The sequence below is a fragment of the Telmatherina bonti genome (genome assembly GCF_933228915.1).
Source record: "Telmatherina bonti genome assembly, chromosome: 16".
Taxonomy (NCBI): Eukaryota; Metazoa; Chordata; class Actinopteri; order Atheriniformes; family Telmatherinidae; genus Telmatherina; species Telmatherina bonti.
The window spans coordinates 20,295,688-20,319,237 of NC_136614.1; the positions used below are offsets into that span (position 1 = coordinate 20,295,688).

A 23,550-nucleotide genomic window follows, 5' to 3' on the forward strand; every position below is an offset into this window, starting at 1 on the left:
TTTTTATCAAGGGCTTTACAAAAGATAAAACATCACAAAAACATACTACATCATAGCAATCAGCCTGGCAAATACAGAGACATAAACGAGTTAAAACACTGAACATTGTCAGTATTCCTAGAAAATATAAGTGTTTGTAGAAGAATTCACCTTCTGGGGTTCTGAAATCACTTGAGTCAAGCTCTCACTATGTGTGCACAGTGTAGTTTATATCACTGAAACCTTCTGTGGAAAAGATGTGTGGAAATATTGGTCTTACTCTCTTAGGCTGTTTGCTCAGCAGTGACATCTCCTTAACAAGTATTGATGTTTGTGCAGTCATGCGGTTTCACACCACCATGGATGCTGCCCTTTGAACTGCACATTTAAAACAAGGCCACACAGCCTTTCGGAGAGGTGAATGTCATTCCTCTGACTTGTTGCTTTCCTTGTTTTATCGTCCCGATTCCTGTTTATTTTACTTTTGCTTGTTTATTTGTTTTTGGCTCTGCAGCCCATTTTCAGTCAAATGCGGAATTTAAATAATAACAAACAAAAACGACAAAACAAACACTTGTAATTCCAAATTGACACTTTACAAAGTGACGCAACCGTCTTGAAAATGTTCATGTATAGTTTTTCAAAATGAACGCTTTTTTTTTCTTAACTTAGAACAACAGAGAATCAAATTGTTTTTCTTTAATAAAAAAAACAAACAAACAAAAAAAAAAACAAACCCCAAAGCTATTAACTGTAGGCTCCTACTCCCAGCAGCAGCAGGAGGAGAAACGTCTGTCATGCTTTCTCTACATTTCCGGGTCCTATGACTTATCAGGTGGTTGCTTTGTGGCAACAGGAGGAGGAGGAGGAGGAGGAGGAAAGAACAGCATTAGAAAGTGGTAAAGTAGAGGAGGGGAAACGTACTTCTTTGCCTCTCTTTTTTCCCCTCTTCTTCTCTCCTTCTTTCACTTGGTCCTCAGCTCTCAGACCAACCCGGGCGTCCCCAGTTCGTCAAAACCCACATGAGCGAGGAAGCAGAAGTTATCTGAGTTTTCACTAAAGCTGTCAGTCTCAGCATGGCCGGGGGCTCGGTGTCTGAGTGTAAGGAGTACTTATTCAAAGTGCTGGTAATCGGGGAACTAGGTGTGGGAAAAACCAGCATCATCAAACGCTACGTCCACCAGCTCTTTTCGCAGCACTATAGGGCGACGATCGGGGTCGACTTTGCACTTAAAGTCATCAACTGGGACAGCAAAACGCTGGTCAGGTTACAGCTGTGGGATATTGCAGGTAAGGAGACTTTTTAACCGCTTGAGAAGTGTTATAAAAGTTGTATGTGTGACAGCGTGAGAGTTTCCGTTTTGCAGATAAAAGCTGCATGTTGATGATTTGGGGATGAAATTGCGCAATTATGACAGCCGTAACGTTCAACAAGAACTGAAAACAGACGGGGAAGAAGTTCTCATTGCTGAAGACTCCTCAGATGGGGAAATCCAACAGAAAATACCGGTTCATCACGTCTGCTTGTTGTGTTTTCCAGTGTGTGATCTCCGCAGCTCGTAATAGTCAATGGAATGTAGGTCACGTTATTACCGACTGAGCGCCGCCGCACCAACTTCTTCCCATGGAGGTTTTATAATATTTGCTGTGAGAATAAACGACTTGTAGGCTTGTTAGCTGACCTTTCTGTCTCTTTATCTTTACGTCGTGTTTTTTTTTTTTTCTTTTCTCGTTGCAGTGTAGCTGCAGAACTGTGTAAACTCCTCATCACATTGCAAAATCCCTTTCTTTAATTCAAGTACTCCTCAAAGAATTTCACTTTACTGTAGGAACTTTTCCCCAATGCTGCTAAACTTAGCACCCAAGCCAACATGTGCATTCCAGCAGCTTGAGTAAGCAAGCTTAGACGAATCAGAGTAAATAGAAAACAGACAGCAGGCAGCTTAAATTTTAACTTGGGGATGACATAATCAGACAGTAAACAACAACCTTGAGTGTGACAAGCTGTACAGGTGAGTGAAGACTAGATGAAGACAAACCAACAATTAAGTTTGCCATCACCAGCAGTGGTCAAACTGACTGACACAGGGTATTACTGCTGTTAACTTATTGGCTGGTATGAAGGTGTGATGTCTCTTTATTATCTGTCTGAGCCTATTGTCTTACCAGAAATAAATCCGCCATTAGGACTTGTGAAGTTCTCTGGTCACAAAGGCGCTGATAGATGTGCTATAACTCATGAAGCATATTTATGCTTCTTATCTTTATGTTTTGTGAAACGCGAGTGTGTGGTGTAAGGGCCTCTGAATATGTGTGTGGCTTTTCATGAGAAAAGTAAACGGTGCCCATATTTGCTCGGGTATATCTCATTGGATCTTTTTCTTTTCTATAAACTTCATTGTTGTGTTGTAAATTTAATTTTTTTTCATGATAATTCAGCAAATTAGATCACTCTGTACAGTTCACTAAATGAGGTGCATTCAATGGGAACTGCTGCCTTATTTTTGGGACCTTCTGTGAAACAGAGCTTTGGGTTTAAATTCAGATGATAAATTATATTTTATTGACATTTTTCAGACTAAACTGAAAAATTCTAGATTTTTCTTTTTTTTTTTTTTTTGTTGTCAAAAAAGGAAAAATAGAACCAGGAGTTTCAGTTTAAGTGCTAACCTCCTTAAGATGTGACAGATAAAAGCTGCCATGTTAAATCACTCGCGTCAAAAACCTTTGAAGTGTGTGGTGTCATGATACCAAGATCCAAATGCCTCCTTTTAGCCTTTATAAAACAGGTTGTGGATGCATGCAAGTCTGGCCAGCCAAATTGTATTCAAACAATGTGACATAGTGCTGTTTAGTCAGGATGCCTGCTTGTCACAAATCAATGAAAAGGGAAGCCCTTACCATCTGTTTTCAAAGTATCAGGCAGTAGTAAGTTTACTGTATTTCAAACGAAAACACAATCCTGTCCTGAACTTAAATACTTTGCTTCGGTTACTCAACCTCACAAAGCAGCTTTGAGTTTTAGTCTCAGCCAGGTTGACTATAAACTTACACCGACTGACTAAGAAAGAAACATAAAATCAGGAAGTGATAAACATAACTATTACAAACTAATCTCAAACTTGACCCTCATGATTTTAATTCCTGTGATGTTTTTTTTTGTTGTTTTTTTTGTGTGCAACTCCAAGGGGCTTTGACAAAATAGCATTGTTTGAGGCATTGAGATTAAAAATGCTTTTTCTGGGAAAGGGCATCCAAAAAAAAACCCAACCCACTGAATAAACCATTTTTCAATTATGAAAATAATCATCTAATAGGAAAAACCTGTTGACAAACCTCTAATTGTTTTGGAAGTATTTGTTGCATAGGTAATTTAGACTGATGACATTTCCTTTAAAGTCAGAACCTAGCCATAATAATAAAACATTTTACTTATATGTACCTTTGTAGACACTTAAGATCACTGTACAGATAAAAACATGGTATGAAATACAATAAATAGAAGATAAATAGCATGTTTTAAATAACAATAAAGCCATTACAAATAGAATAAACCATCAAAACAAATGTAAACTGAAAAAGGCATTGTCCAGGCCTGTCTACTGATAGAGAGAAAATTGCATGTGAACCACGAGGCAGGCAGGGTGGAGTCAGGTTGACTGGAAATGTAGAGCTGAGTATCATCTGCATAGCAGTAGAAGTGGATATGATATTTCTGCAAAATAAATCTAAGGGGAAGTATATAGATGATACACAACAGTGGACCCAGGACAGAACCCTGGGGTATCATGTTGTGACCAGAACTGGGTGTGATGTGAAAGATTTTAACTGAGTGCAGCCAGAGTGATGAGACTTGAACCAAGTAAAGGGAGTGTGGATGATGCCAACAGTCCAGGAGGATGGTGTGTGAAATGGTATCAAAGGCCATACTCCGGACAAGCAGAATGAGAATGGACTTTGGGTTTTACTGCTAGGTATGTAGTAATACTATTATCTGCAACGCCATCCAGTCTGATGACTCCCTTGGCTGTCCCACTGATGAATGGTTTTCTATGGCTGGGACAGTCAGTGACTGAGGCAGAGTAGTTCATCTAAGCATTTGATAAACTCTTCTGTTTTTCTTGATTAATTCTGGGGTTTGAAATGATAATGATAATTGAACCTAAAAATGATTAGTTTTTGAATTATTACCTTTTAAATTTAAGTTGTAATCACAATCGCTATTAGTATTTTCCTTTTAAACATTTCTCTTTGATTTAATTTTTTCCTTTACTTAATATATTTATTTAATTCAATTCAATAAAATAATTATTACTTGTGCCATATTGAAAATCCAAATTTGGCTTTATTACAGCAAAATAACCTTATTTTGGACATTTAGGTGCTTTGTCACATTTGTCACATTTAGGTGCTTTGGTGGCACTGAATCCACCAAAAAGTACTTTATTATCCTTATTTTTAAAGATTCTAAATTTTCTGGCCTTACATTTAAGAAATGGCTGCAAGTTAAACCAATTTTTTATTGATATAAGATGAAAAGAGTTAAAAGTGTTATCGGAAGTGAAAAAGTGGATTGGTGCATCCCTATCACCCTACTGTCTGACCAAAAATTAAGTCACCTCCTATGCAAATAGGTACAAGTCTGATTGAATTTTATCATGGGTGACTATCTTTTAACTATCAAAAGCTTATTTACCCCAACTGATGCAATGAGTAGCTTTTCATTTCTTAAAGATGAATTCCGTAACTTTTTGACACTAAAACTCTGCTTCTCAAAATTGTTTGATGGCACAGTGACATCTATCCTGTATTTCTACAGTCACTGCTACCCACCGGTGTGTGTCCCAGGGCTAAGAAACTGCACTATACAACTATTCTATTCTATTCTATTCTATAGTCATTTAGCAGACGCTTTTATCCAAAGTGACTTACATATGAGTGAGAACAACACAAGCACAAAATCAAACAGTAGAGGACATCGTAGGAAGGTGCTAGTGGACTCTCCAGTTGGACGCAGGTCCTTCCATGAAGTGCTACAGGCTTTTTTTTTTTTTTTACATCCGGGGCGCGATGTGATGTTTCGCTTTACAATAATATAAGGAACTGGCTGTTTTGAACACACAACACTGCTGATTCAGCAAAAAAAAGCAAGCATATTAAAAGAGAGAAAGGGACTAAACGAGTTATAGGATTGTCTTTTGCTGGCTGGAGAGAGCTAACAGGTTAGGTAGGATGCAAGATGGATGCTGAATTATCCATTGATAGGGGGCACGGGACTGGAAAAATGGCAAAAGTTCTGTGGTGTCTTTAAGCAACCACATAGAAGGACACATCCTGTGTTTGTGGAAAAGATGTTTAATAAGGGTCAAATCCTTGGATCATTGCACGCATCAAGCACATGAAACAGCTAAGGAGATTGCAGAAACTAAAACTGAGTTGAAAAGTTGTCTAATAGTGAAAGTAGGAGCATTTCCACATGTACAGTGTGAGCGGAACTCAAGAGATTGGGACTTGAACAGCTGTGTTACCATAAGAAAACCATTCATCAGTGGGACTAACCAGAGAAAAAGATTCTAATTTTCTTGGGAGTGCAAAGATTCGACTCTGGAAAATGAAAGAAGGTCATGCGGTCTGATGAGTCATGATTTTGCGCTGTTCCATAAAAAGAGAGGCAGATTAGGGGATGCAGCCATCATGCCTTGTGCCTACTGTAGAAGCCTTTGGAGGCAGTGCTATGATCTGTGGTTGCTGCAGTTGGTCAGGTCCAGACTCAGCACATTATCTGCCCAAAGAAGAGGTGAGCTGTTTACTTGAATATACAATATGACCAATTTATTCGATCTATGGATTTTTTTTTCTTCCCTGATGGTACGGGCATGTTCTGAGATGACAGTGCCAGAATTCATCAGGCTCAGATTGTTGAAGTGTGGTTCAAGGAGCACAAGACATCATTTTTACTACTGGATTCCAGTCCAGATTTGACCCCTACTGAGAAATTTTGGGTTGTTCTGGAGAAGGCTTTGCACAGTAGCCAGACTTTACCATCATCATTGCAATATCTTGGTTAAAAAAATATATCCAACAGAGGTCAGAGGTCTTTTGCATGTGCTAGTCAGTCAGCAGAAAACAAAAGGTGTCTGAGCCTTTTAAGTCTGGGCTCCAGAAACTCTGGAACAACCTACCCAGGGAAATCGGACTATGTGTAATTTCTTAGGAAGAATTTGAAAACATTGAGATTCTGTTATGCCGGGCGGACACTGTGCAATTTTAGAAATCTGACTGTCGGGGAAATGCTCCCACTGCACGACCGGGTTTGTCCCTCGTACTCTATTTGACCCTACGACATGTGTACTCATACTGTACGACTGCTGTCAGCCACGATTATTGACAACCACTACTACTTGTCGGCGTCAGTCGGCGTGTGACGGCACGACGTGCTCGAGTGTGAACAACGAAAAACAAAGGCTCCTAGTTCCTATGACAACCACAGCGTGCCTGACAACAAGATGGCAAGCAGGCAGCAAGTGGTTGCAGTTGTGTGCGCTGAAACAAAATAAAAAAAGAAAACCTTGTGTTCTCTCCATAGCTCTACTAATCTCTCTTCTAGCAACCATGTCCACACGTCTGAAGTTGGGGTTGCCCGTCATTGTTTAAAGCTCCACCGGTGTCTCCTGCGCAGGTGCGAATGTAGAATCGTGATGTAACACCACTCACATTGTACGAGCGACGGCAAAAATTTCTGACATGCCAGAAGTTTGATCGGGAGGTCGCAGCATCATCGTTAGAACGTAGCAGCAATTAATCCTTCCTCGTGAGTGTTCTCACACTGTACGGCTCACGACCTCCCGACCGGACATCCCGACGCTACGATGTTTTCACGATGACGCAACGTGGTCTACGACTTCAAAATCGTGGTGAAATCCCCACAAAATCGCACAGTGTCCGCCCGGCATTACTGTGCTTCTTGCGATTGGGTGGTATTCACAATAGAGGTGCTTTTTTTTTTTTTTTTTTTTTGGGCCATCTCCCTTTTCCTATTTCATTTCCTGTCTTGCAGTTTTAGATTCATTAGTAAAGTTCTTACCGAAACTACCTCAAAAGTCTCAAATAGTGTATTTATAAGTGTGTTTTTATTCAACAATGGTTCCCACAATATTTTTCTACATATTAATTTAGGCAGGGCTCTAATCTGTAACATGAGCTTTAACCAAACAAGAGCTGTTATAGAGTCTCCTCTAGTTCTGAGATTTGACTGTCTTGAGTCCAATGTTTTGGTTTCAAACTACTAAGGTCCGATTTAATAAGGTATGTAATAGAGCTTGCATGCCCATGAAAGGGTTTTTTTTTTTTTCCCCAGACTTTTTATATTGCTACTTTTCTTTTTCCTGTCTGGGCCAGACTGCTCTGACAGGCACGTGACATCACAGAAAGAAGTATTGCTTTCAGGTTTTAAAATGAACTTTTTTCTTTATATTCATGTTTCTAGAACCTAGAAGGAAAACAAATCAAAGCCCGCCTTTAGACATTTCAATTGCATTCTTTCCCTCAGTCTAACAAACCTCGTATGCTGAGACGGATCAGGACAGATGGTTGGAGGACTGCTGTTTTTATATTTATTGCATTGCTCACAGCAGTGACACAAAAAGAGGATGAACATTTGGGGAGGGGTGTTGGGGAGGTCGTCACAGCAACTTGTGTATCTGTCAAAAACTGATTGGCAGTAGATTGGTGTAGGCTCCTCATATCCCCCACCCCGACTTTCACTCGGGCCCTAGGCGGCACTAGCGCGATGTGCAGGGGCATCTGTGACTGAATGCCAGGGTGGGCCGTCTGCCTGTCACCGCCAGACAACACTTGATCTGAGGATCTGCGAGGGTAAATAAAACATTGTCACACACACACACGCACACTTGGAAAGCCTGATATTATTCATCGAGACAAGGGAGCACTGGCACATATTGGGGGGGGGGGCAGAACATTTTCTTTTTGCATATACTCCGACCAGAATGTTTGGGGTTAGATGACACAGATGCTAATCTAAATTATTCACACCTACACAAAAGCGTGGCCTAAGGCTAGTCTGAGGAAAAAATAAGTAACAAAATGTGGGTGGAAGAGCGAAAGCTCGAGGTGTATTTGCCAAGTCATTAAGGCCATTAATGAGTGGCCTTCAAGTCATTTGATCATGCAGAAAAAGAGGAGGGATTATCATCTTGGCTACACTGAGCAATTTCAAAGTTGCGTTGCCTTTTTTTTTTTTTTTTTTACTAGCTTCAACCGTGATTACAGTCTGGGGGGTGGGGAATGATAGTAATCAGAGGCTTGTGTACGATGGAGGATGTCTGTGTGAAGCTTACAGGCTTTCCTCCCATTTTCACCCAGAATTGCTACTCTTGTGGAGTTTTCTAAGCCTGTAGACAGGATGATTACCACCATGATATAAAGTAAGGGAAGCCTGAGTCTTGCAGAATTAAAATACTTCTAAATGGGCAGAAAGGTCACAAACACTTTGGGCATAGCAGTGTGTTTCCATGACCCTCTCTAACCCTTGGGACATTGCTCTTTGTACAGCTAGACCTCTTACTACCTGATCTGAATTAACCCTGTGATCTCAACCCTTAAACTGTCCTATGTACAGGGCATAATATACACACTACCTCATGTTTTGCAGTAAAATGACGTTATATTCTCTCTGTGAACCCATGACTTTGGACACCATTCTGAGGTCTTCACTGGGGTTCAGTGCAAAGACATCCTCACTTCTTTTTAAGTTTTTATCACTAATCCTGAACCAGCATCATCAGTGTCTACTTGAACAGTCTCACTACTATAGTAGTGCTCTGATGAAATCTCTTCTTAAGCTCATCGTCTTTGATCAAAGACAGACTTTTAGAACTTTGGCCTGCTTCTGCTGTCAGGTAAGAGTGCCGAGTGGGTCATGTGGTATCATAGGCTGTACATGCGCCAGGCCTTCGCTTCATTTCCTTTGAACAGGATTTTCTTGTTATAAATGTTATTCTCTGATTTACTGGAAATTTCCATCAAAACGTCGCTTTTGTTCAGATAAAACATATTTGAAAACTTTTAGATATAATGTCAGTAGTTTTCCTAAAGAATGGATACATAAATAAAAATAAGGAAGTGCAAACTTAATAGATTTAGGATAAATAAACTCAAACTGCATTTTCTGAAATTTCTGTCTGACTTTTTTTTCCCCTGGTATGATTCTTTCATATCAGGAAAGGCATCTTGCATTGGTTTGGTTTTAAAGGTATGGCAGTCACTGAAGCACATACAGTCCAGGTGTGTGACGTGGCTGTCCCAAGACAAGTTATCACATGTTTCTCTTTCAGGCGAGCGATCCACCACTAATAAAAGTCAGCATTACTTGATGTGTTTTAACAGTTGTGTTTGTAATACAACATACTTAGCTTAAATATAAATTTGGTGTGTGAAAGGTTTATCTTTTGCAGAAAAATGTATTTTCATTAGGTATCTGTTTTCCTTCAACACTGACCGGTGCATGGTAAAATGTCTGTCTGCAATTTACATTTCAAGTGTTTCCTCTGCCAAGGAGCTTATGTTTTAATGGGCGTTTATCTTTTTGTTTGTCTGTTTGTGTTCAAGATAACTCAAAGTTATTGATGGATTTTCATGAAATTTTCAAGAGTTAGAAATGTGAAAAGGAAGAACTGATGTAATTTTGGTGGTGATCCGGATCACTGTTTTGATCCAGGAACTTTTTAAAGGCCTTGGCAGAGGTTTGTGCTCTTTGAGGGCTTTTCTAGTTGTTAACTGAAAAGTATGTGATAAGATTCATAAAGATAATAATTTGATTCACCCACAGATGACTAATCAATAGGCTATTTGTATAAATAGCTGGAAAGTAGAGTTTTAAAAAAGTCCATCAGAATTTTATCTGGTTTAAGCGTATGCTTTGAAGGTAATAGTCTCATCAAAAACCCTAAAACAAGGAAATGACAAACGGACAGCTTCTTAAATGAGGAGCCTATATAGTAATTAGATAACTAATGGGATGCTTGCAGATTAATTGTCTGTCTGTTGACTAATTGATCTACCTCTTTAAATTTGTGCTCTGTTTGTGAACCAGAAAGTGATAGAAAAATCAATGCAAATTAGCTCCTTTTGCAAATGATGCCTTTGCATACTAAATATGTTCCAGCTGACAGCTCAAAGAAAAAGGGAATCAGACAGACTGGACAAGCAAAAGCTTACTGAAATGAGAAAATGGAGTCAAGGTTGAGGTTGTGTTGTTGTTTGCCCATAAATTATTTTGGGAACATAAACTGCCTCCTAATTTTCTTTCCTTGTCTCTCCCTCTGCTTCTTCCTCACTGGTGAGGCTCAGACTTTTGCCCTCACTGTCAGCCTTGAGGTGATATCTCTCATGTTTGCGCTGCATGACATTTTATGTTCAGCTGACTGACTGGAACTTTTTGACTCAAAACCTCTTACATGGTCAGCTTTGCCAGGGGTGTGTCTTCATTGGTTAATGACTTTATCAGCGACAGCTCGGGACTGCAGATGTTTTTCATTCAAAAAAAGTACCAAAATCTTCATTTTTCCCCTCAAACTTAACATGGCTAAACAAATAGTTTCCAACAAACAGATGCCACAGTTCAGATAAACTGCCCAGCTAATGTTGACACACTCGTGGAAAAGCCAAAAAGTGTGTAAGAAATACTAATGGGATCTCAGCGTAACCTCAAAGGTACAAGTGGCTGGAATTTATGAATGATTTGGTGATTACTCATAAAATGAAGCATGCTAGTGGAGAGGTGTGAAGTCTCATGGGAAATGCTCTCCATGTTTCTGTCCCTTCTCCAGTTCTTTGTACAAACGGGTGCAGACAGATCAATTTTACTCCAGGTAGTCATCCTTTTTTTTTTGTGCCCTCACTAACCTGATAAGAGTGCCAGTGTTGCAATATATTCATCCTACTTCCTCTTTTAAGATAAAAAAACAAAAAAACAAAAAAAAACTTGTTAATCTTGAATTGTTGCACAGATTTCCAAAAGTCTTGTCATAATTTTTCCCCAATATCATGCAACAACTTAATTCCTCCAACCCTGTGTCTCAGCTTTACATTAAACCAACCTGTAAGTTAGATGTAAAAGAAAATGAGGGCAATACCACCTAAAGGTCTGGGATTTTCCCCTCAACTCGGGCGTCTGTTCAGTGTTAGATAATCTGTAGTAAGTCATTGCTCACATGGTGCTCAGAGGAATTTGAACGTGCCAGTCATGTGCTCCTCACAGTCTCTCCTTGAAAAGTTGTTCTGAAGACTACCTCAAAGACAGACAGGAGCCTGTGTTGTCTTTGTCATTATAGTGTTGTTGGGAGTGAAAAAGAGGGGTGGGGGTGGGGGGGTTAAAGCCTGTAGCCTTCTAACAGACTACTGCTTTGCTGCTGTAATGTCTGGCTTGGACAGTTTCTATGGTAACCCACCCACAGGAGTATGTACGAACATAGAGGAAACTGGGGTTGCTAGGTCTGTGGATAATGATGAGACTTTACTTTTTCTGTTTCTCTCACACGGCAAACGGAGATGATGCGCCGGCTGTAACTAAACAGTTTTTATCAAGTCGTTCTGCAAGCAACTGTTTTGATGTGCTTGTAACCAGGGAGCCTAATTGTGCGCTGGTGTTTTCCGAAGCTGTTATTCCACCGTAACTCAGTCTTTAAGTCCATATATATGTTTCTCTTTAGTTTGCAGGCAGTTGCCTCGTGTTGTGCATTAGACACAGCAGCAGACGTCTTTGTTCTTTCCTGCAGTCTCATGCTCCTCTGTGGCATTCACTGAGTAAATACTCGATTGTTCATGCAGCTCAGTCCATTCCCGTGTTTTATGCTGATTGGGTTAGGAGCGTATGACACTCATTAATGCTTTCAGTATAATTTTATTTGTCCCTTATGCAGAACAACAAATCTCCTTCAGATGTATTTTTTCTTTTGCTGAACTATAATAAAATGAAATGAAAGCAATGGACCATGGAAAAACTAAACTGGAGAAGAATGGTAAATATGCTGATTTCCTTCAGTCATATTTATTAGCTTATCTGTAAGCAGTGGGAATTGAAGTCTCACTAGAGCAGAACTTGCCTCATGACTCACGCTTTCTGACCTGTCCTACTCTAAAGGCCTTTTTTTTTTCTTGACAAAAGATCCGATTTACTCATTAAAGCAACAAAACTGCAAAGACATTGATTAAAATAGTTTAAAGAACCAAACTGCTAAACATTTTCAGTAGATACATCTTCATTTTTGGGTGTTTGGAAAGTTTGCAGTCGGTCGACTTATTGTTTCAGCTCCACTTCCCTAATGTTCCCTGCTTCCAGTTTTTGTAATATGAGAACATTTAGTTTTTTTTTTTTCTTTCAATGAATTGACAAGTATTTTCCCCCTGATACAGAAATTGCTTTTGTGCAGGGAGATGAACCAATGTGATAAAAATATAGATGTGATGCTTGAAAGGCTGGGTTACCTGAGATGTTATTTACTCATAATAACTTCTTTGGGAAACCACAGTGCTTTATTAAGCCTCAAATAACTGTATTTAGTTTTGCAAATGCAGTTTCAGCAGTAAAATTTAACAGTATTAAATAAAATGTAATATTTACTATTAAATAAAATTCAATTTAATAAAATAAAAATAACTTAATTTAAATAATTTAATAATATTAAAGAGTCCATATTATGGACTCTTGTCATCCAGATGATTGTCACCTATGTATAGTTTTTTTTGTCATCTAACAAGTGCCCATTGCCAAGTGTTAAATATGGAATCTTGTCACATCCTTTAGTGTTCATCAAACCTCCATGCATAAATGAACCAACCTCATCATTTGTGCATACATGTCTATCTTTCCAAAATGGGCTCAGAGGTTGGAAATGAAAGCGCTCTGTTAATTGCAGAGCATACAACACGAAGAAACATGACCTGACGACTGTGGAACAATCTCTCAGCTCTGCACTGTAAGAAAGCAAAGTCTTGCCCTTCTTGCTATGCTCATTGCTCAAAATTGCTCCTCTTTGATTTTGTTGAATGGACCAAATTGAACTTACAGTGTTGGAACCATTTGAAGAAGAGCCTCTTTTCTTGCAGAATTATTATGCTTAACTCGGCACCTAAAAATGAGGAGAAGTGCCTTGAAAATGATGAGGTCCTTATCTCTGTATAGACGCTGCCCTGGCCTGCACTCTTCTGGGCATATGAGCTCCGCAAGGCCTGAAAATGAATTCCTTATTTCAGTCCATTGGCTCTTTATCCCACTGTGTCGTGTCTCTGGTGAATTCACCTGGGGTTATATCTACTAAAATTAGACTCTCAATTATGAGCAATTACCGTCAGGCCTGTGGGCCCCATAGTGTATTCGCTCTCTTGCTCACACCCGCACTGCGCCACACCAATGCCTTGCATGGTTGGATAGGCACCTAAAGAAAAGTGAAAGTAAGCTGCAAGAAGTGGTGCTCACACTTCCTCAATTTTTGTCTTGGTTCATTTTACTAGTTTGCGACTGAGCTGTAGTAAAACTCATAGTCGCCTTTTACACTGTACGATTACACATGCCCTGTAGGCTTTCTTAAATTGGAGCAGCGCTGCATAAATATGTGCTAAATCCATCACATGCTTTCACAAGTCATTGGAGGCCTGCTGTAATTGCATGGACTTAATCTAATCACTACCATGCTGCATGAATAGGCAAGAAATGCACGAGAAATCATAGTGTTGCTTAAAATCAAAACACAAGATTGGAATCTGCCGTCATAAGATCAACTGGGTGCTGCTTTAGTTCAGGTCTCATTAGAACACAAAACAAAACCTGCAGTGGCAGTCTTGCAAAGTCAGCTTTCTGCATGTTTATAGACCAAGCTCTTTTATGGTGTCTTTTAATGATGAACATGCCGTGTTCAATGTTCTGGACCCTGAGTTGCCATAGTGATGATGGCACACACAACACATCAAAAACGGGAAACCGTTTTGAGCAAGATTTTTATTGCATGAAAACCCATTTTTATGTGAAGAGAAAGTAGCTGCCATAAACGCTGTGATCCATCTTTTTCAAGTGAACTGTTTTTTGTTGTAGCAGCATGTACCAAGCCCTTTTTCAGACTTTCCAACTACACACTGTTGGACTGCAACCAGCATCGCGATTCTTTCACAATGATCAGTTTTCATGTGGGGCAGCCCAAGCTCACACACATGCATACTTGGCATTCGTGAAAGCTTGTTAATGCGACCTTCCTGTCTTGGATTTTATTTCTCAGTGTGCCTGTACAGCATTTCTGTGTTAATCCGCACACTGAGGAGAAACGGCTACCTGAAACATGCATTCATGCCAACAATCCTATGAAAAGATCCTAACCATGAATGATTGAAATCCCATCAACAAGTGCCTGATTTTGATATTTCCTCAGCTAAATCAGTGTGTGACTTTCCCTGAGTGAAGTAATCAGTTGAAGCAGATTAATGCAGAAGGGTCAAGCATCTTTCATGAAACAAATTCCTAAAAAAGAGGCATTCGTCATGTTTTAATTTGCATTTAAGGAGTTAAACTTCAACTGCTGATCATAGATTCTCTTCCCCCCCACTGAGTTACTGCTCTGAACGCCTCACAAAGCACTTGGCACTGAAATGTGGGCAAAGATACATTTGAATGCTGTTCCTGAAACTATTTTCTCACTCCAGAGCAATATTTCCTCATTAATGGTTCATGTTTAAATGTACAAATTTAAGCCTGGCAATTTCCAGTGAATCTTAAAGTAGTTGTGTTCTGTGTTATTAAAAATGATGTATATCTGTGATCCTCTTTCTGGTTGCATCCAAATGCACTGAACAAATGTGCAATAAAATAGTTGATTGAATGCATCGGTGTTGGTAAAGTCCTGAGAGAGATTCTCCTCACTGACTGCTTAGCCCTCAGGAAATAGGTGTGAGTCAGAGAAAGCATGAAAGTTAGTAAAGGAATCCACTTGTGTTTATAAGCAAACCTCTCTGATAGATTGTGACACACCCTGCATGAAACATCTTAGATTTTCTGATAGAATGACCACAGAGGGCTTATTACTCCGTCAGAGTACTTCTATGCCTAAACTGGGTGCAGTTTAGGGCCGTGGCAAATGTGGGGAAACTTTGTTAAGCAAAAATCGTCTTTCACTTCATTGTTTTTTTCATGAAAGAACTTGATTGCTCTCAGAGTCGCTACAAAGTGGCAAGCAGCAAAACATTTAGTTGCTTCTGCAAGAGTCACCACATCCTAATTATTTCAAGTATTTAGACAATCCTAAACTGATAAGGATCATCTAGCTTTTTGCGCCGTGGTCAAATATTCCACTAAATTCTTTTTCCCATCCCTCCAGGTCAGGAACGATTTGGGAACATGACACGGGTGTACTACAAAGAGGCTGTTGGGGCATTTGTTGTGTTCGATGTGACGAGAGGCGCAACATTTGAAGCAGTGTCTAAGTGGAAACACGACCTGGACAGTAAGGTGAAGCTGGCTAATGGCAATCCCATCCCCTCTGTCCTGCTTGCCAATAAATGTGACCAGAAGAAGGACAGCTCCAACAATACGGCCCTAATGGACAATTTCTGCAAAGAGACCGGCTTCTTGGGCTGGTTTGAAACCTCAGCTAAGGTGAGTATTTGGCTATTACACACGGGACATGGACCATGTGGAAGGACTACAAAAAAATGTTGACTTTTTAAGATTATTTTAGACAACATACAACATTTGTCATTAGTTACTAATATATATTTAAGACAATTATTTGCATAAAGTATTTCTTAAATGGAATTTGCATGTTCTCCCTGTGTAAGCGTGGATTCTCTCCAGGTACTCTGACTTCCTCCCACCGTCTAAAGACATGCATCTTAGGCTAATTGGTTACTCTAAATTGCCCTAAGGAGTGAGTGTGAGCATGTGTGTTTGTCTCTGTGTGGCCCTGCGATGGACTGACTAGCTGTCCAGGGTGTACCCTGCCTTTCGCCCAAAGGCTGCTTCCCCATGACCCTTCATTGGATTAATCGGTTCGGATAATGAATGAATGAATTTCTTAAATGATTAGAAAATACAAACATTTATTATGTGTTGTCCAAAAGGTACTGGGGATAAGATTTCAGTCTTCAGATAGAAGGACAACCACTCTACCATGTAAGCCAGTGAACCCTGTCTGAGGGTTGTGGAAAAAGAAAGTCAGAGCCCAGATTTGGATCAGATTTAAGCCTGTTACATACTCTGCGAAAATAGAGAACTTTCTTAATCTTGAGGCCACAAGAACAAAATTACGCCATCTTGTTCTCGCAGACGTGGTTTGGACACATCTTGCGACTTATTCTCGCCCAGCAGTACTTTCTTATCGTAGGGGTCCTGGAAGAACTGTGCGATTGTACATTTGAGCTGGGTGTGGTTAACGTGAAAAAGCATCAAGCAGAGAGTTGTCGCTTCCACATTTTGGCTGATGCGAGTTTGAACGGATAGTTTTAATAAACAGCTGATCGAGGAGGCGAGAAAGTACAAGAATGTATACGGCACCTGCTGCATTTAACGACACAGACACCGCTGTGTGCACACCCTCTCAGTGCCTCGGACATAGTTTCTCGTTAAATATGAAAGAACTGGGTCGTTTCACATTGTTGACACTCTTTTGAAGAAGACAGGATTTGTTTACCTTTTGAATGACAAATTCCATTTTCACATGCATTCCTCTCTACTTCTGTTGAACAGACTTCTCTTTGATATATTTTCTCTGTTTTTATTTTCTGTACTTTAAACCAGGCAGCATCAGCGTGGAATTTACCAAAATTAGCTTGTAATGATGGTGGAATTTTTTCTTTATATATTCCAAGGTTAAAAATGGTTTCCTTTAAAGTACTCTGTGTCATCCTCAGACAGGATTAGTGCTGGACTCAAATCATATTTTACACATGAATGTGACTTGTGTTAGCTACAAATCAGATATGGTAAGAGCTTTATAAATGCCCACTTAGCCAACTAAAAATAAAAAGGAGTCTTTGGACATGTTACTGTTTTCTGAATGGCTTATTCACTTCCCTTGCCTGACAGGAAATCCTTACAGGTTTTCCGGCAGGGAAACCCAACCTCTTCAGACTGGCGCAATACCAATGTGGTTATTGTGAAATGTCAAATGTTGCAAAGGTTTTGTCAGGCAGCTGTTTTGCTGTTAAGTTTCATATTTAATATTCAGCTGTCAGTATGGGGATTTGTAGATAATTAACAGGTAATATAAACAGTGGAAATAAAGGCAAAACTCCCGATAAATGGTCAACTTGTTAAGCGTTATCAAATCCACATATATCTTAAATGTACACATTATGAAGCTTGTCTTTTGTGCTTATGAAATTTATTCACAAAATCTTGTTAAATATCTGCATCTGTGCAGCTGAGATCAAAGTATATTACGTGCCAATGATTTGTAAAGATTAGAGAACAAGAAAAGCTTTTTGACATTTCATAAGTTTGGTGTTGCCTTCTCATTGTGTTTTATACTAAATACTGGCTGCAAAAATCAACAAACATGTTGAAAGGCTTATCTTGAAATAGATGTTTTCTGTTTAAATTGACTTACAGACAGTAGTTGCAGCCATTTTGTAAAATACAATGAGTGCGAAATCACCTAAAAGTTCAACCTTGTAACATTGGAGTGACATTATTGATAGGTCAGCGAAGTATCTAGCCAGTGGGTACTACAAAGTAAATCTGGAGTTACTTGGTGGAGATTGTAGAACCTCATATGAGTATAATAAATGCTGTAACACACCACCAATAAAGTATTGTAATAGTGTGGACAGACAGAAGCCATTTCTCATAAAAAGCCCTATGATGGCCTGCTGGGAACTTGCCAAAAGACACTTGATTGACTTTCAGACAATGAAAATCAAAATCCTCTGATGTAATAAAATTCAAATTGAACTAGTTGGGCACAATTCCAGTTGTGAGTGTTTTGGGAAGCAAAGATATGAACTCATTGATATGAGATGACATGCATTCATGACAGGATAACAAAATGTTTTTTTTCTGTAACATGGAGTGTAAAACTTGTGAGGTAAAGGAGGGTTAGATAAAGTAGTAAAATATAGGTACTTCCTGAATGAAAACCTTCCTCCAAAGGTCTCAGGCTGGAAAAGGGTTGATGTTTGTCAGGGAAGCAAAACGGAGGGACTAGGACAAGATTTTTGTAAGCATGCAGCTCTCCATGCGGAGGTCTAGTGACACAAACATTGCCTGAGCTCTGAAGTCCTGTAAGGTGTGTGGTGGACCCTCCGTAGATCAGGCTATGGAGAATCAAGATCAGAATGTGAAAGTCGTTTCAACACCTCAAAGTGTTTCCAAAGTTACTTTTTACTTTGCTGCTGAGTGGATTATCTTCCTGGAAAAGGCAATTGTGATTAAGAAATAGAGGGCATTGCATTTTTACAAGGAGTTTAACCGCATCACCAATGGAGTTTAGGTGGTACCTTTCAAATTAATATCCAAATAAACATTACCTAAAAATCATGTCCTAGTGCATGCTGCTGTTGTCTCCTGGTAAGCAATTCACATAGACGAAGCTATCATCATTAAGTCAAACAAAGCATGTTGCATCAGACTAGACCTCCTTTTGTTGCTCTGTGGTTCATTCTGATGCTTGTTTATCCATTGTGGTGGGATGAAGTCAGTGTGGGAACTCTGATCAATTTGTGGCTGTATTTCACAAAAAAACTGTGATGCACTGTGTTCTTAAAACCTTTTATCAGAACGCACATAAACCTTTTGAGCTATTTGATCTTTTGGAGACCGCATGTGCTAGTCGTAGCTTTTAAATGCTTTGCTTCTCAGTTCTTCTTGTCACTTTTTTAATTCATTTGTTGCTTGTGTGTAGGCCTGCCGCAATAAGTCAATTAATCGCACAATAAGAAAAAAATGTGTGCAGTAAGTTTGCTGGATTCAATAATTTTCCTTTTGTCTTTCTTTTCTCTCTCTCAAGTGTTTGTTCTAAGACAATATTAACTAAACACAGCAATACAACAAGCTTCCATCTGTACTTAAAACACAACCATCAACTGCAATTTTCCCAGCTGGGTAAAAAAAGACCAAAACAAACAGGCTAGCTCCATCTTCCCGCCCGTCCACTCTCACTGGAGTGTTGAACTGACAGAATAACTACCAAAAGGACAGTGCAACGTGGTGTGCACTCAGACAGAGTGGTTGGTATAGCCATGCTACCCTTTAATATTGTTAAAAAGGCTACATTTTGAAGAAATATTGCAAACCTTTCACAGCCAGTGAATTGCCTGGATGAACATACATGTTACAAACGGCATATCCACAACTTTACAATGACATGAAAAATTACATTTTACCATTCCACCTCTTGTCATGTCCAAACATGTCCCCTTATATGAGATTGACCATAGACTATGTAACTGTGTTACATGGTGTTTAAAGACCATATGTTCCAGATCACCACACCAAAACCCCAGGAAAAATCCTGATCCGTTTTAGCAGACTGGGGACTCAATGAGCATAAACTAGGCTGCACATCGAGCTAAAAGACCTTTAGAAATTTAAGCATGTTGATCTTTGAAAGGGTGTACTTGAATTATTGTTATTTTAGTTGAAAATGGTCTCAAAATGACAACAATAATCGCTTAGCGCAATATTATCGTCTATTGCAATAATTTCCGAGACAATTAACCGCATGGCAAAGTTTGTTACCGTGACAGGCTTACTTGTGTGTTCTGTGATCATTTATTTGGAAACTTGCCATATCACCATATCAAATGTTCAAGATATGAATGCTAAGAATCCAGGAAATGTTCATACCAATATATTCACCATCACTTTCTTCTCGTTACTTTTTTTCTTTTCCTGAGGCATTTCTGAGAAATCTTAAAAGCCCCCGAACCAGTAAACATTTTAAACTATAAGCGTCTGTTCTTACACTATTATGTTAATAAATAGTTTTATCCGTTTTAAAATGAGTTGACTTCATTATCTAATTCCAAAAACTCTGGATCCTAGAGCAATGTTAAGTGTGTGGGTGTGAGTGTGATGAGTGCAAAGCCATTTTCTGTCTGAGTGCAATGCTGCTACGTGTGCCTTTCATGTTACTGGGGAACTCAGACCACAACAGGTTGTTGTGGTCAAGTTCCACACATAACAGGGAATACCAAACACACTTTCTGTTTCAGACTACAAGGCAAGTTGTTACCTTGAAGCCATAAACAAGAGTATTGCACAAGCACCTTTGAACATATATTGTTATATAGGTTATATAGTGCTTTTTATAGAGAGTGAAATTCTCAATTGGAAAGTGTTTTAGAGGAATTTTATTCAAGGTTCAAACACAAATTGATCTTTTTCTTTAGAGATTTTGTCAGAGAGGAAGTGGTTCTCTACCTGCTGCTTTAAACTATACTAAAATAGTAGGTTTAGACAAGACCTGGGTTTTTTTTAATGACCACAGCTATGCTGTTTTTGTGAAATGTGTAACTATTTTGCACTGTTTAAAAAGTTCATTATCATCTGAGAAGATGCCACTATTGGTAAAACAACTGGTCTCCCAAAATAGACAAAAATATTATATAATGCAAACTTACAAACCATCCAGTACTTATTGCAGGATAGCTGGCCAAATGGCCACAGGACCACTTTTATATTTTACTGTTTGGGGTCAGGTACTGTAATTGGGATACTTTGGATGTCCTTGTCACACAAAAGTGATGAGGGATGAAGTGTGAAGGATGGTTTGTTGGAGATAACATTCTTTAACCGTCCATAGTCCAGTTTTTTGGTCTTTGCACCATATTATGTACTGTTCAGCACTGGTGAAAGGGGGATGGGAAAGATAGTCCCTTTACGGTATCTATCTCTATTGAGCTTGATTGTGTTGGTTGATACATGGATTACAAGATGTTGGTTTAGCTCTGCTGTCACTTGCTGCAGTTAGGTGCTTTACACAATTCTTACTAACATTTCTTTGTACTTAAGTTGCACTTCCCAACTTTTTTTTCTTTTCTTTTGCAAAGATGAGGGCAGCTTTTCTCTCTAAACAAGTTGAGTTTTTGTTATTAAAGCTTCAACTGTTTGTGCTCTGACAATCAGCCATTTGGCCTGTTTCAGAAAGTCAGAAATGTCACGCTCTTTTAAATAAAGAGATACACAGTAACAAGAAAAATGTCTTTGTTGATGCATAAATTAAATGATGTCTGCCTTACATAATAAATGAATGTAAGATATGTGGCCCATTTCTCTCTTCCACTTAACTATGTTGCCTTCCCAGTGCAGCAGACACAAAGTGAGACAGAATATAAAATTTTAGCTATACTTTTGAATGTGACCTTAGTTAAGTAATTAATGTTATACAGTAGAGAGAACAGAAAATATTTTCATGTTGTTTTGTGTCAGCTTTTTTGAGTTCGCAGTCTATTTATTTATTCCTTTTTTTAAAAATCGTACCTCTGAAGGTTACATATGTTTTAAATATAACACCACCGCTGCATTTTGAGGCTCCTTCAAGATCCCCTCTTTGTAGAGGATTGAGAAGGTGACGGTATATCCGGTATATATTAGGCAGATCTGGTTACAGTCACTGCTTGGCTGTTGGACTATCAATATTCAGCTTTGACTTAAGCAGTGAAGCAGTTCTTGGCTTTTTAAGGATAAATTGAACTCAAATGTACTTCTGCATTGGATTCAGCTTTCTGACTGAGGATATGTGCATCTTTTATATGGTGTGTGGGTCTTGCTAGGTCAGTACCTGTAACAGAAGGATGTATAGGTTTAATATAGCCCCATAATTACCATAGTAAGCAGCATTTTACATTTCACGGCTGGCTGCACACAAGTCTTTTTAATAAGCTGGTGTTATAATTTGTTTAAGGCTGACTTCTGATGTAGCTCTAAAGTAATAATGAAACTATTTGGTACAATTTTCTTATCACCTTTCTGACATGACTGTTTTAATGCTTTCATAGGACAACATTAATGTGGACGAGGCAGCACGTTTCCTGGTAGAGAATATCTTGGCTAACGACAAAGGTTTGCCATACGAGGAGAGCAATGGAGACCGGATCAAACTGGACCAGGAAACTGTGGCTGCTGAGAGCAAGTCAGGCTGTTGCTAACATTCAATCCACTCACATTAGCCATCCACCTCCCTTTGGCTGGGTCCAGTGAGTTCACCCAGCCTGTGGCTCCAGTTCTTTGTTGCACCCTTGAAGAGGAACATGCCTTTTTCTATTTTTTTAAAGTTTCTCTTTATTTTGGGTCTTCGAAGCTCCAGGAACTTCTCTCTGCACTGATGCCCATTTGACCTAAGAATACAAGCTCCTCATTACCCCATTTTAGTTTCACTGTGCTGCTTCAGGATCTTATTTGCTCTTTGTTCTGTAGTAAACCATTATTCTAGGCAATCCTGTTCTCCCCTCTATTGCCCTGACAAGTCCTGAACTATGTCACACCAGAGTGGGGTGCAAAATCAATCAGAAGGTTGTGAAATGCAAGCTCAAAACTCACTCTATGACCTTTTTATAGTCACTTTAGTTTATTTTCTAACAATACCAGGTATGTTGATTTTCTCATCTAATTGTTGTCTGTAAACAAGATATTTTAAGGGTTTCTGAAGCTGTTTTCAGGAAACATGGACATCATAACATCCTTTAAATGTTGAAATTCACAGCAAGCATGTATTGTTTGTCCTTAACTATTCTCGTGTTAAATTGCTTAATGGGCATCACAGTCAAGCAATATCATAATGTCTGCATTTGTTTGTATTGACTTCTGTATTTGTCTAATATTTATCTTTTATCCCTTTTTCCTATGAATTAATATGCCATAAAACTGTTTAATCTCATTTTAATAAGGGGCTGGGTCATACTTTTCATTATGAGGACTTAATTTCAGTTTGAAAAGAAAAGGAAACAAAATAACTGAGGATTCCCACTATCAAACCTTTGTTGCTGTGTTTCCACTGGTATGATTGTGTAAATCTACAGTATCTATGTTTTGCATCATGCATTGTATAAGTGGTGTGGTATAACAGAATCGGAGGACTACACTCTTTTGTACATCGGGATGGTAATCTGTTGATAAAATGTTAAGAATGTTTTAAACATGTTTACATGTTAAAAAAAAAAGAAAAGAAAAAATGTTTAAATCTTTAAGACCAAAATGGAATAAACTTTTTAACAGATTTCTCTTGTCTGCCCATAATTTCTCTGTCTTTGAAGTTATTTCTCACCAATTAAATCTTTTTTTTTGGTTTTTTTTAATTTAAACGTAAGACTGGATCATTTACAGTCCATTCACTTTTAATAATGTTGATAGATTTTGCTGATCACAAATTAGGTTTGCACTGTAGATTTAGTTTTGTTTGTCTAATACAGTTCATTGCAAATCAATATGTTTCTGATTTAACTGTTTATATACATTTTTATTTTCCTGGCCTGTAGAAAATATCATGGTTGGGCAGGGATAAGCTGAGTAAAGTAGTTTTCTTATTAGTAAAGCTCTTATCTGCATACTTTACTAGCAGTAGGTCTAATGCC

At 38.8% G+C, this 23,550-nt stretch overlaps 1 protein-coding gene across 1 annotated transcript; it reads left to right on the top strand.

The window, feature by feature from the left end:
- The first annotated feature begins 971 nt into the window (after positions 1–971).
- Positions 972–23,073, top strand: rab32a (RAB32a, member RAS oncogene family). Its single transcript, XM_079255422.1, has 3 exons — positions 972–1,269; positions 15,360–15,637; positions 21,979–23,073. Exons 1-3 carry the CDS (start codon positions 1,056–1,058, stop codon positions 22,126–22,128), a joined length of 642 nt encoding a protein of 213 aa, XP_079111548.1. The 5' UTR covers positions 972–1,055; the 3' UTR covers positions 22,129–23,073.
- Positions 23,074–23,550: the final 477 nt, after the last annotated feature.